At 43.9% G+C, this 14,175-nt stretch overlaps 1 protein-coding gene across 3 annotated transcripts in view; it reads left to right on the forward strand.

Moving 5' to 3' along the window:
* Nucleotides 1–14,175, forward strand: part of ARHGAP10 (Rho GTPase activating protein 10) — a 364,988-nt gene that overhangs the window by 349,888 nt on the left and 925 nt on the right. For all 3 annotated transcript variants that reach the window (XM_072621216.1, XM_072621217.1, XM_072621218.1), the window contains 2 exons: nt 5,365–5,517; nt 7,225–7,316. In XM_072621216.1, coding sequence (XP_072477317.1) covers nt 5,365–5,517; nt 7,225–7,316 — 245 coding nt within the window. The remainder of the gene's footprint in view (nt 1–5,364; nt 5,518–7,224; nt 7,317–14,175) is intronic.

The raw sequence follows: 14,175 nt of genomic DNA on the forward strand, positions 1-14,175 counted from the left end.
GGTCCCCTTGAGGACAGGGACTTTCTTTTGCCTTTCTTAAGTGCCTAGAACATGGCAGACACTTTAATAGACACTGATTGACTGGCTGATTAAGGACCTACTGTGTGAAGTGCATAAGATGCTTGGGGGAGGTGCTGTGGAGATGAGTCAAGAATCCCTGACTTCTTAATGCTTCAGTAGCTTAGTAGGAGGATGGCCCTAGGGGCTATACCATATTATATGATACATGCACTGGATACTTTCAAAACAAAGTACTAGGGTAGGTCTGTGAGGGGAGTTGACCACTAAGGGCTCAGAGAAGGCTTGTAGAGAATGTGACATTTGAAAAGGACTTTTTAAAGGAGAGAGAGGAGTTTAAAAACTGAAAATGAGGAGGGAGGGCATTTCAGGTACTGGGTGCTCTTGATTATGTAGAGATTAATTAATATATTTATACTTTATGTTACTTTGTAATAGTGGCATTAAGGTAAGATGATTTACCATTCAAGAAAAATGGAGGAAAAGTATGGGGTGGCAAAGGAGATCACGGGAGATAAAAGCCTTGCATCATGAGGATCCAGGTTGCTAGATGAACTGTGAGGGTGAATATTGAAGCCCCTCAGGATAACACAGGGGATGGAAGGGAAAGGAGGAATATGACCAGGTGTTCAGGGCTTATTGAGAAGGTTGGGAGGAGGCCTCAGAAAGGCTGGGTGACAGCAAGAGAGACAGAGTGAGTGTGGTCTAGGTGAATCAATGGACCACAAGAGGAAGGATGATTTGAGGGATCATGGTAGATCTTGGGGAACAGCTATTATATCTTTGCTTATTTCTGGACTTTGGAGTCTGAGAGTATGGGAAGAGGTGTGAATGTTAGGAGAGCAGATTTCAAGGAAATGGTAAACCCGAGGAGAGCCAGGTTGATGTTAAAAAGGAGGTAGTAGAGGGCATTTTGCTTGAAAAGGTATAGGACATGTGGAGTTTACGGAGACTCGGATAGAGGAGTGATGATTTCTTGGTGAATAAGATTGGATGGGGACTCCTGGAGGGTGAGAGTGAGAATTTGTTTGCCTCTAAATCAGTGAACCAACAGGGCAGGAACATGTCAAGGGATTTTTCCCTGGGCCAGAACTAAGCTTTATGGAAGTGATTGTAGAGCATTAAAAATAAATAAAATGAATATATTAAAAAAAGATTTGCAGATATAACTTCATTTGAGCTTCAGAGAAGTCCTGTGAGGTAGGCATTATTCTTACCCCATTTCACAGACAGGGAAATGGACACAGAAGTCAAATGACTTGAATAAGGTCAGCTAGTAAGTTAGTCTGAGGTGGGATATAAACTTGGTCCTCCCTGACTCCACCATAACACTAACCACTAGGCCACCCAGCTGCCTCCACCAGGATTTGCTCTGAGGTGTTCCATGGCTCCTTGACTGAGGGACGAGGCCCTCTGGGCTCTACATCCTAGGTTTCCAGTCTCTGGAAGAATGGCTTTAGAATAAATGTTAAACTTCACCAGATTGGATGAGAGATGTCTCCTCCAGGGTTCCTTGTGGCTGCTTGAATGAAGGGAGCAAGGTCACAGAATCCCAGCAGTTTAGATTTGGGTGGGGCTTCATTGTCCATCTAGTGTCCCCCTCACTCCATAATGCAAAAGAATTCTTCATGACAGCATATCTGACAGGTGGTCATCTGGCCCCAGCTTAAAGACCTCTGGGGAGGGGAGCCCACTGTCTCTCAAGGCAGCTCACGGTTGGGTAGCACTAATTTATATCCTAGCCCTGATTAGTGTGAATAGTGAATCCCGTGGGCAAAATCCCACCCAAATTATAATTATATAAAATATGGTAACTGGTTCCAGTTGAAGGGAGATATATAGTGTGAATTCAAATAATGTGACCGCTTCAAAGGGATTCACTGTTCGCACCATTTGGGACATATTAATGGAGCACCTAGGTAGCAGAGTAGAGAGAGTGCTGGGTCAGTCATGAGGAAAACCTGACTTTAGTTTTGGCCTCAGACATTTACTAACTGTAACTTTGGGCAAATCACTTCACCCTGTTTGCCTCAGTTTCCTTCTCTGTAAAATGAGCTGGAGAAGGAAATGGCCAACCACTCCAGGATCTTTGCCAAGGAAACCCCAAATGGGGCCATGATGAGCAGGAACGACAAGCTATATTAATTAGATCTTCCTCATATAAAGCCTAGTGAGTATAACCTGTCCTCTTCATATGCTTGTAGACAACTGTCATGTGCTCCTTGAGTCTTCCAAGCTAAACATCCTCATTTCCTTCACTTGATCCTTATATCATGTGGAATCAAGGGCTACTCCTCCCCCTTCCCACTGTTGTGCATTTTCTTTGTCTGTATTATATATTTATTCTCTGCACATGTGTCTCTTTTGCAGCAGAATATAAACTTCTCAAAGACAGGGGAGCTTTTATTTTTAATCTTTGTGTTTCTAGTGTCTGACACAGACTAAGTGATTAGTAAATTCTTGATGAATCCATTGGACCCTCGCTGATGGCCCTGGGAGGGAGCTGTGCTACAAGTATTGGTTCTTCCCATTTGAGAAAGGAAGATACTGCAGTATGATGAAGTGACTTCCCCAAGGTCACTTGGTGGGAGGGACAAAGTGTCAAGGGTCTAATTTCACCTCCAAGCTCTTTCTGTTCTATAAAAGTTGCCTCTCAATGATGGGAAGATTAATCAGGGAATGTAAGGGCAAAACTCCCTAGATCTTTCCTTTGAAAGGCCCTTATAAATATAACCTCTCCTGTTTTATTTTCATGCCTTATCTGTCCTCCCTCCAGGCAGATGGATGGCTGTTATTGAATCCCTGGACTCTTTCTGACTTGGAAAAACAGATAGGAGGTGTGTTAGAACAACTCCTCCTCTTCTCTGAGGAGTGCCTGGGATAACTGCTGGGAGGCATGAGGGCTATTGTTTGACCTGAAATTTCAGCTCAGATCATCCCTTCCTATTTCCACTAATTTAATTTCCTTTTCCTTTTAGTAAGTCAACACTAAGGAATCACTAGCTCTGGCCATCCCAGGATTTAGTAGCTGGTGATACAGCTCACCTTTAAATTAATGGCATTCTTTGCTTTGAGTGAAATCCCTTTTATTGGTTATGAGTGTGTGGCTGAATGGGGAAATAAATAAGGTATTCAAAGAATAAGATGATGGATGGAAGAATACGTTTTGGCTTTTACCTGCCTGCCTCTGTGTAGCAAATGTCCTTTAAGTCTATAAGGAAGGCAGTGTGGAGTTTTGGTTAGTGGGCCAGCTTTAGAGCCAGGAATTTCTGGGTTCAAGTCGAACTTTTCCCATTTTTCCTTTATGACTTTGAGAGAGAAACTAAACTCATGAGACACATTCTTTATCTGTAAAATGAGGTTGGACTACTCCCCATCAGTTGTTGTGGGTGAAAAATCATTCAGTCCCCTGGTCATGAGGCGGTATATGTAAAACACCCTGCATGTGGAGGCCAGCACAGCTTCAATCTGTCTTTCCGAGTTCAGCATTACTCTCTCTGAAGGTGGATACCATTTTTCATCACAGATCCTTTGGCACTGTCTTAGATCATCGTCCTGATCGGAGTAGCTAAGTCTTTGACAGCTGATCGTCTTTACAATATTGCTGAACTGTGTACAGCATTCTCCTGGTTCTTCTCACTTTGCTCTCCATGAGTTCATAAAATTCTTCCTTGGGTTTTCTGAAACCATCCTGCTCATTGTTTCTTACAGCACAGGAACATTCCGTCACAGTCATGTACCACAACTGGTTCAGCCATTCCCCAGGGGATGGCATCCCCTTGATTTTCCAGTTCTTTGCCACTACAAAAAGAGCTGCCATAAATATGTTTATTCAGTTAGCTCTTTTTCTCTTTTCTTTTTTTTTGGGGGGATTGAGACTTGACATTGCTGAGTCAAAGGGTATAGTGTGTTTCATAACTCTTTCAGCGTAGCTCCAAATTATTCTCCAGAATGGTTGGACTACCATCATCCTTATTTTACAGATGAGGAAACCAAGGAATATCAAGCTTCATTACTACTTAATTGATTGGTTTAATTATGGAGGACCTTGAAAGTCTGAAGAAGGAATGTAGACTAGTTTAGTAAATATACAAAGCCATGGTTCTTAAGGAGAGGATTGGCCTAGTAAAAGCTATGTTGAAAGAAGGGCTATGGGCATCAGACTGAATGTAGTAGGGTCTGAAAGACCAGGAGACCAGGTTAAGAGGCTGTCCCAGTAGCTAAGGCATGGAGTAAATGACCTAGGACTCTACGGTGTCATGATAGGGGGAATGTAGGGAAGTGACAAATATATGAGACCATTGGGGAGAGACTTGGTACCATATTGGGCTTAGGGATGGTGGGAAAGGATGAATGCAGAACTCTGAACCTGAAAAAAAATGACCTTTTTTCACCAGGTAAAACGGACAAGTGGGTCTAGGCAGCTGAGTTTGATGGGAAGGTGATGAGTTTGACTGTGACCCTTTGGGGTTGGGTTTGAGGTTAAGGGAAAAGGACAACCAGTCTTGGGTCTTTTAATGCCACCTGGGTAGAGTTTAAGAAAAAAACACTTCCACTTGGTAATTATTTATTGAATGACTGGTGTGCACCGATTGGTTCTCTCGGAGTGGTCAAAAGAATGTCTTTTACAAATTGAACATTCTATGGAATATTTAATTTCTGGTGTTAATTTGTTCCTCCTTTGGGTAATTTTACCATGGGCCCCTCTCAGGCAAATGCCAGTCTTTGTCCTTTTCTAATGGTGATCTAAATGCTCGATCATCAAAAGTGGGAGACCAAGTGAGAAAATAGAGGGGAAAGGATTTGGAAAGTTAACAGTGCTAAACGTTTGACTTCAGGGAACTGTAGATGAGGGCCTGGTCTGGGAAGAGCGGCCTCTGAAATTCTGGTAAATTATTGATTTGTACACTTGAGAAAATTCAGATGGGTTATTTTAAAAACTACATTTTATGGATAGCTATTGTGTTTATATCATCTTAATTTCCCTCTGTATTCCCTCCCCACCCCCTTCCCAAAGGGAAGAGATGTTTCTTAGACCCATGGGATTTTATTTCTTTAAATCACTCCTGGGATGCCACCATCTTTGGCTTACCCAAGCAAGTTCAGTCTTCACTGAGATTCACTGGCATAAGGGAATCTGGTTCTTTAGTGTGGTATCTCAAGGAGAACTCTATGATGTTAGGAAATGCAGAATAAGGAGGATGAGTGGGGCTTGGAAGGCCAGTCAAGTTTTGCCATAGTTGTGCCCCATTTGGAGATAGGCCTGGCATCATTCCAGCCAGGTGGGTTTCTATCATCACCTGTTGAACATTCTGTAAATCCTGCCTTTCACTCTTTTGCCCTTAGACCAAGTCAGGCCCGCCCTCCCATGGTCCAGTGGCTAAACCCACAGTCTCCTACAAGCCTGAGTGCCAACGCAGCTGCAGTCCCTTCATCACCGATGTCACCGTCCTTCTCCTTCTCCCCTTCTGCCACTGTGGCTGACAAGCCAACAGAAAGGTGTGTTGGACAGCCTGTGTTTGGGGCATATTAAAGGGCAGAAATTAATGAATGTGGCTTCATTATGGGTGTTCTGCCAAGTGGTTTCTTCCCAACAAACTCTGAAAGTATGTAGTAGTGTGGGGATTGTTCTCTCCTTTTTACTGGAGCCCAGTTAAGTAACTTAACCAAGGCTAAGTTGACATTCAAAGCCAAACCTTTGACTGTAAGACTTAAGCTTTAGGTTCCCTGGTCCTCCTGTGAGGAAGAGGTAGCCCAAGGTCAGCTTTTCGGACCTGGATCTCTTTCAGCTTCATGCTTAGTACCTATTCAGGAACCCTTTCCTTGAGTTAATCTCCCTCAGATGGGAGTATCCTCATGGTGCTCTGCTAATACTGTGATTCCAAGCTTCTCAGTGACGTGACCTTACTGTGTTTTAGCATCTCATGAATTTTCCCTGCCTCTCATTGTCTCAGATTATTTTTCATATGACTTTCTTACATTGCAAGGCCAGTAAACTTGAGACCCATAGATGGGGGATGAGGGGAGGATGAGAGGGGAAAAAATCCCATTTCTTTAGCAGCAGCTGTGTGCCAGGCAAAGTGTTAAACACTTTACCACTAGTATCTGATTTGATCCTCACAATGAGCCTCAGAAGTAGGTGCTATTATTAGTTAGAGTTTGGAAAACCTGAGGCACACACAGGTTAAGGGAGTTGCCCATGGCCAGTAAGGCTGAATTTGAACTCAGTTCTCCTGATTCCAGGCCCAGCACCCTATCCACTGTGCTGCCTACCTGCCACTGGGAGGGTCGGTGTCTTGCTCGGAGTCCCACAACCATTATGTGTCAGGAGGAAAACTCGAACCCATATCCTACTGCTCCTGAGGCTAGCTGTCTTTTCCCACTATAGCTACGTTGCTTTTTAGTTTTCAAGCACGTAAACTTGAACCCCAGAGAGGGCATCAGTTCCCTCTCCAGCAGAGCCAGCAGTGGAAAGGAAGTCCCTGACCTTTCCTTAAGTGATTTTTCTCCCTCTCTGGTATGCTCACATAGCTGCCCCCTTTGGCTACTTACTATTTAGCCCAGTGAGCTTGGAGCCTGGCCTTCCTCCAGCTCTGTCCCCAGTTTGGAGTCCATCCCCGGGATGCTCTTTTCCCTGGAGATCCCATGGGATGCTCTGTCAGACCATGAAAGGCCATCCTGCCCCTGCCTCCCCCAGCCACTCTGCAAGAAAGTCTTTTGAAATAAGGCAGACCGAGGCAGTAGATGAGGCCCCTTGCTTCTCCTGGGGCTCAGGGAGTAGATTTCCCTCTCAGACAGACCTGCATTAGGGACTCCTCACTGAGAGACTGAAGTGTGTATCAGTCTCTCTCCCTTTCTCTGCCTTCTGTTTCCCTAATAGATAAACTGAAACACTTAAGAAGTCAATCTCCCCTGTGGTTTTCACAATACAGGATGATAGGGGGAGAGCAGCCCACTGAAAGCCAGTGAGGCAAGGAGAGAGGGGAGGGAGGAGCTCCCTGAGGTGAAGGTTTGGGTTTGAAACCCATCATTGACTAGAGAAGCAGACACTGTGGCTTGTCCTGATGTCCCTTCCTTTCCCTTCCCTGCCCTTTTGGTTTGGGAGGAACATGCCTGCTGAAAGCTTTGGGGGGGGGGGGGGGGGAGACTCTGCTTCCCAGGGCCTCCTTGTCTGATCCGTCTGTCCCTCCAATGCTTGCTTTGCAGCGTTTTCAGTCGGAAGGCTCGGGCCGTCTACCCATGCGAGGCAGAGCACAGTTCTGAGTTGTCATTTGAAATCGGAGCAGTTTTTGAAGATGGTAAGTATGAGCAGGAGCTGCTCATTACGGACTCTGTTCTGCTGGCTCAAAACGAGTATAACACCTGGTAAGGAACACAGGCATAGGATGGCAGACTGAAATCTCTGAAAGATCCCCAAAGCCATGGAGGCCAACCTGCTTGTTATACAGAAGAGGAAACTGAAGCCTGGAGGAGTTAAATGACCTGTCTAGAATCACACAGGTAGTAAGCCTCTGAGGTCTCCCTGACTTAAAGTCTGGTACTTCAGTCACTGTCCCACAGTATCTCCACCAGAAAGGCAGGATGGTGAGGTGGAAAACCTGTGGGATTCTGAATTATGGCATGTGGGCTCAAACCTGCCCCTGCCACTTGGGCTAATCCTTTGACTTCCTAAGGACTGAGTTTGCCATCGGACAGTATTAAGGACTTTGGCAGGGAGAACTTTCTTTTCTGGGTCTTTAGGGGCAGGGCCCTTTGCTAGATTGGATTCCCATAAAGGTTGCTTCCCTGGATGAAAGCTACAGGGGCAGCAGCATAGGGGACTGGCAAGCTGCTGCTCTTGGTGTTCTCAGGCTAACCTGCCCACCAGTGGCCACTGGTACGGGGGTGGTGAGCCCCATCTTCACAGGGATGTTCATACGCACATACCCTGAGACAGTCAACATATGGATTCTTTGGAGATTGTGGTTTTCCAGATTATGTACCCATATAGCATCCTTAGGAGGGATGAGGATATTAAAATATTTGGTTTTTTCATATGATGGCAGCACAGAATTTTTGACCTAGAAGGGCCCTCCAGGGACATCTAATCCAACACCTACCTGAGACATATAATTATATTATGTGATTTATAAAGTATAAGTATTAGATATTATATATGGCATATTATTATTTATTAAAATTTGTGAATGTATTCAATCATTAAATAATACTATGATAAAGCAATGATAGTAATTCTGATAGCAATGACTAAACTTGTAAAGGAACCCATTCCACTTTGAGATTTACCTCTAATAGGAAGATTTCCCAACAGACATCAGACGTACATGCACCTCTTTTAACGTTCCCCTCACTGCTCCTAGGATCCATTTGGGACTGTAGAATGCATGTAGCTTCCCAGATAGAATCCAGCCTACTGTCTTCCTCTTACATTCTGGGCCCCATTCAGCGGCCATCTGCAGTACCCAGTCTCAGATCTCTGTTCTGATGGACACTCTGTAGACTGACCATCTTCTGTATTCAGCACAGTGGACCTTTTTTCGTTCATTTAGTTCTTTCTCTGTGGCCCTAGACCAGGCACTTAATACATTTTTGTTGAATTGGATATAACAATACTTTGGTAGTCCTTTTCATGGGTTATTTACTGGAAATGTTCCTCAGTGGTTCAAATCCCTGTGATTTCATTAGTGTGCCTCCTCTGTAGACCGTAGGAGACTCCTGGTCCTTTCAGAAAGCAGTTTCCCTAAATGCTTCGACCAAAAAAGTCACCTGAGGTGGCAAGTCATTTCTTCAACCTCTCTGGTCTTATCCAGCCATGGCTTTAAATGACAGATTGATAATTAATTTCTGTGCCTATTCTTGCCACCCTGTAGGACCTGCTAAGGGTCTGTGGGCACAGGCTTTGAGAGCCCAGGGCTCCCCACTTCAGGCACCCAGAAGCCAGTGGAGTAGCGCGTTAGTGCTGGAGTGAAAATTGTCTACTTTGATCCTTACTGAATCAAACTCCACAAACTCTTTTGGGTTCGAGCCTCTTCATTCAGTGTCTCAAAAAAGGTGAAATGTTCCTGATAGGTTTTAGTGCCTGTCTCTTTAGTTGTGTTGACATGATGTCAGGATACTCAAGTGTCTACAGGTATCCTAGGAACTAATTCCCATTTGCTTGCTTCATTTTTCTGTCTCCATAGTCTTAAGTTAGTATAATCTTAATGGTGTGGGAACCACAAGTGTGAGAACTCCCTTTGCCAATAGAGAACAAAACTGTCCTAAAGCCTTATAGCCTTGCAGAGTAGCCCGAGGCTCAGAAGTGCTAAGTGATCGTCCCCTACTCATAGAACTATGAAGTGGCAGTGGCAGTCTTCCCACCTGAGTCCAATGCTGTCCACTCACTATACCATGCTATATTATATACTGTATATATATATATATATATATATATATGTACTATACCTCACAAGCCTAAATTCCCTTTATTACTTCAGATTTACTTGGTACTGATTTAGCCATGAAAAGTGCCATGCTTCAGGAAATCGAGCTTGAAGGTGATTTCCCACTGTCCTGCATTACGTGTTTCTCACATGTTTGAACAGTGAGCCCAATCCTAGCTACAGGTCATGGCATATTTGGTGCTTTGCCTACAGATGGAGGGCACACATTTTCATGGGAGTGTTTGATCTGATGTTCATGCACAGGAGTCTTCAGAAGGTTCCTTCTCTGGTCCAGTGTGTGCCCTTTAAAAAAAAAAATTCCCTGCACTCATGCAGAAATGCATCTGTTACTGTGGTAACAGTGATGCTGTCTGTGAGTAGCACTTTGGGTAAGAGCAGTAAGTGGCATGAGGATGGTGGTGAGATCAGTTTTCATTGCTTGTGGAAACCATAGGCAGCAAGCATCCTGGTTGACTTGGCCAGCCTGGATGTATTTGGAGAAAGTGTGAGTGTGTGTGTATGAGTGTGTGTGTGAAGTCTATTCAAGAAAATGCAGACACATACCACAGCTGTCTGTGGCAGGCAGGGTTAGCCATGGCAGCATCTAGATGTTTGTTTTTAAGAGCTGTGGATCACACATGCATCCGCCAGGTCATTGTTTGTTGAGTGATGCAGAAAGTAGAGGTCATGGGATCAGAGGTTGAAAGCTGAAAGTGTTTTCAGAGACCACTGAGTCCCGACCCCATTATTTGACAGATGAGGAAACATTAGGTACAGAACGGTCAAGTGCTTTGGCCATCATCACAGTTAGTGTCTGAGGTAGGACTGAACCCAGGTCTTAACCCCCAAGTCCAGTGCTTTACAAGGTTGGTATTTTGGGAGGGATTTTTTGTTTCTAAGGTAGAAGATACATCGTTCATATAAAGGTAGAAAGTGTTGTCAGAAGGTAACTGATTAAGAAGTTCCTTTTTTAGGAGCTAGAGGAAGCTAGAGGCAGCTATCTAGTGGATAGAGCACTAGTCCCAGAATCAGGAGGGCTAGAGTTCAAATCCAACCTCAGATACTTAGTAGTTGTATGACCCTGGGCCAGTCACTTAACCTCTGTTTGCCTGAATTCCCTCAACTGTAAAATGGGAATCATTATGGTACCTTTCTCCCAGGGTTGTTGTAAATGAAATTATATTTGTGAAGCATTTAGCACATAGTAGGTGCTTCAAAAATGAACATTTCCTTTCTTCCTCTACCCATGGAAATTGGTACTGCAGCTAAAATCTTAGAGATTTGCTTGGGGACATTGAGAGGCCATGTGATATACGTAGGACCACACGGTAGGTGTTAGAGGGAAGATCTGAACCCAGGACTGATTCTGAGGCTGGCCCTGTCTTCACTCTTCCAGGCTCTTACAAAGCAGGAGACACTGACAGTGGGGAATTTTGATGTGGTCCTATTGAACTCGTTTGAAAAGTGGTTCATCTTTCATAACTTGTAACACTGGAGACAGGATCATTGGGTTTATTTAGTCAGATCTTTAAATATATGAAATTTCATCATGTAGTAAATGGCCTAAGAAGGGATTTATGTTACTGGAAAGCATTAGTTCTGGGACCTCTGGAGATTGAGTCCCCCTGAGATTCCCAGGATCCTTCCTTCAGAAGGCTAATGGAGTTGCCAGGATTTCAGTATTTTTGAGAGGTAGACAGGAATGGAGAGTGCTTCCATTAGTTTACCTACTAAAGAACTAGCCAAATCCTCTCCCTTGAGGACAGGTGTCTCTAAGCTTGGGATAAGGTAGAAGGGGCAGAGGGGTGCTGGATGGGACCTTAGAGGTCCCATAAACTCTAATACCCTGAATTTATAGATCAGAAAACTGAGGCCCAGGTTTGTGGAGTGACTCACTTTAGGTCACACAAGTATGAAGAAGCAGTGTTGGGACCTTATTCAAAGCCTTTGGACACCAGATAGGTAGAAATAGGCAGAAAATGAGGTGCTAAGAGCAAAGGTTGAGGAAGGACAAGGCAATGACAGGGAACCAAGGAAATTATTTTTGTCAGAGGGGAAAAAACACAGTAAGTGTTAGCGGAAGAGTCTTCCCGTGTTCAGAGTGCTAACCTGGTGTCTCCAGCCTCTACGTTGAGAATCAGGCTTGAGAAAAGACTGTGGCTAAGTTTTAATAAAATGAGGAAGAAATGTACAACTTTACACTTAAATTCCAAAATAATTAAATTCATAAGTACACGATGGAGGATGTTTGGTTAGATATATCTAGCATTTTGTCTGGGGTTAAAAATTTAAAAAAAAATCTGAGGTGCTTTAGTAAACTATAAGGTTGGTAAGATTCAACAGAGCTGTATAAGCTAGAGCCAGAATGGGTTCTAGAGGTCATGCAGTGTAACCCGCTCATTTTAGACATGAGGAAATTGAGGCCTAGCGAAATTAAGTGATTTTCCTTAGGCCCCAGTGACTCCAAATACAGCTCTACGTAATCTCCCTTTAAAACCTGTTGCCATCGTAGGATGCATTAAGTGAGACTCAGTGTCCAGCATTAAGGAAGTGATTGTCCCATCTTCTCTGCTGTTGTTGGGCATCATCTGAGGGACGATGTTCAGTTCTGTGGGATACGGTACTTTGGGAAGGATACTGAGCTGGAGTGTCCAGAGGAGGGCAGTTTGGAAGGCGAAGGTCCTTGGTATCATCCCCTCTGAGCTTCAGTTACTCATCTGATGAATTCTGATGGTTAGGGAACTGCTTCTTGACCTCTCTCTCATCTTCCACCCACTACTTCTGGTTCTGCCCTCGAGCGTCAGACAGAATAAATCCAATCTCTTCCCCATGGCCGCCTATCAGATACTCGCAGACCACCATCATATTCACTTTGCCACAGCCTTCTTTTCTTGAAGCTAACCTCAAGTCCTATCACTGATCCTCCTACAGGTCAGGAGGTCAAGGCCTTGCACTGTCCTGTCCACGTTTCTCTGGATTATCTTCAAGATTATCTATGTTCTTCTTAAACTGTGAGCACAGAGCTTCTGATGGAGTCTAATGTGGGCAGAATACATGGTACTCTCACCTGGAGTCCTGGAAGTGTGCCCCTCTTAGTGTAGCCCCCAATTACATTTCCCTCATTTGGCCACACACTGACTCATACTTAAGTTTGCAGCGTACTTCAGCTCCCAGCTATTCTTCAGGCGAATTATAGTCGTCCCATGCCTCCTACGTCCTATACTTGTCAAGTTGATTTTTAAAAATCATATGTAAGAATTTCATTTTATTAGATTTAGCTGTCCTTCCCTCCCTCCTCCATGTCATCTGTGCCATCTCTACCTTTATCCAGGATTTTAATAAAATATTAAGCAGCATAGGATCAAGTACAGATCTCTGGGGTCCTCCACTGGAGACCTCTCATCATGTTGACCCTGAACCATTAATGATTTTTCTGAGTTTAATCATTCCACAGTTCCAAATTAATCCGATTGTATTATCCGGTCCACATTTCTCCATCTTTTCCATAAAAGTCACTTTGGATGCTTTGTCCAAGGCCTTGTTTTACTTTAGCAACAACGTTGTAAAAATAAATGCCTTTGGAAGATTAATTCTTCCAACTCTGATTAATGTGATGACCAGCTATAATTCCAGGAGACCAATGCTGCAGCTTATTGCCCTCTCCTAACAGAGAGGCGGTGGACTTGATGCAGAGTAAGATGGATGTTTTTGGACAAAGTCAGTGCTGGAATTTGTTTTGCTCGACTACACACTTTTATTATGTTTTTGTTTTCCGTTTGCACCCCCAGTTTATGAGAGGAAGGAGAGAAAATAAGTGCTTGTTAGTTGGAAAAAAAAAATGAAAACCTACCTTAATGGCCGGCGCAGCATCTCTCTGATCTCCCAGCTAAATAAACCCTGTCCAAAGAGCGAATAAGGTCATTCTGGCATGACCTCTTCTTTCCAGAGCCATATTGGCTCCATGTAGTCTAATAACCATTTCTTTCTCTCTTTCCTGATGAAGTACAGAATTTCCCTAGCAATTAAGGTTAAGTTCATTTGCCCATAGTTTGTTGACTTCGTTCTGTTCCCTCTGTTAAAAAAATCAGGATGGTATTTGTGCCCCTCCAGCCTTGTGACATCTCTTGTTTCCCACAATCTTGCAATATTTTGTGCACCAGTCCTTACTGGGCCCCAGCTTGGTGATCATCACACCACTTAATTTATAGCTGTAACTCCTGACTCAGAACTACTAGACTGGGCTGGGGGTTCCCTGCCCATTTTCTGTCCAACTTAATAAATGCACTTGATGTTGACCCACCTGCCACCAATGGCTCTAGGGAACTTTGGATGGCAAGGTCAGGCCCTGGTTCTGCCTTTATGGAATTTTCTGGAGGAATCTTTTAAAGTACCACCACCATGGTAAAGAAGAAAACTTGAAGCTAGCACGTATAGGGAGCATTTATTAAGCACTTACTGTGTGCCCAGCACCATGTTTGAATGTGATCTTTGCCACTTCCTGCGTGCATGACCTTGAGCGAGTTACCCAATGTTTCTGGGCCTCATACTGCTCATCTATAAAATAAATAAGGGGGACTGGATGAGATTTTCTTCTCGACATTCCTAGCAGTTAACCCTGTACCTGACACATAATAGGAACTTAAAACTTATTGAATGAATGACTGGTAAGGTCTTTTCCAGTTTGGAAGCTTTGATGCCATGATCCTCCTACATTAGGGACACAGGAATATGAATG

The sequence above is a fragment of the Notamacropus eugenii genome, chromosome 6 (assembly GCF_028372415.1).
Source record: "Notamacropus eugenii isolate mMacEug1 chromosome 6, mMacEug1.pri_v2, whole genome shotgun sequence".
Lineage (NCBI taxonomy): Eukaryota > Metazoa > Chordata > Mammalia > Diprotodontia > Macropodidae > Notamacropus > Notamacropus eugenii.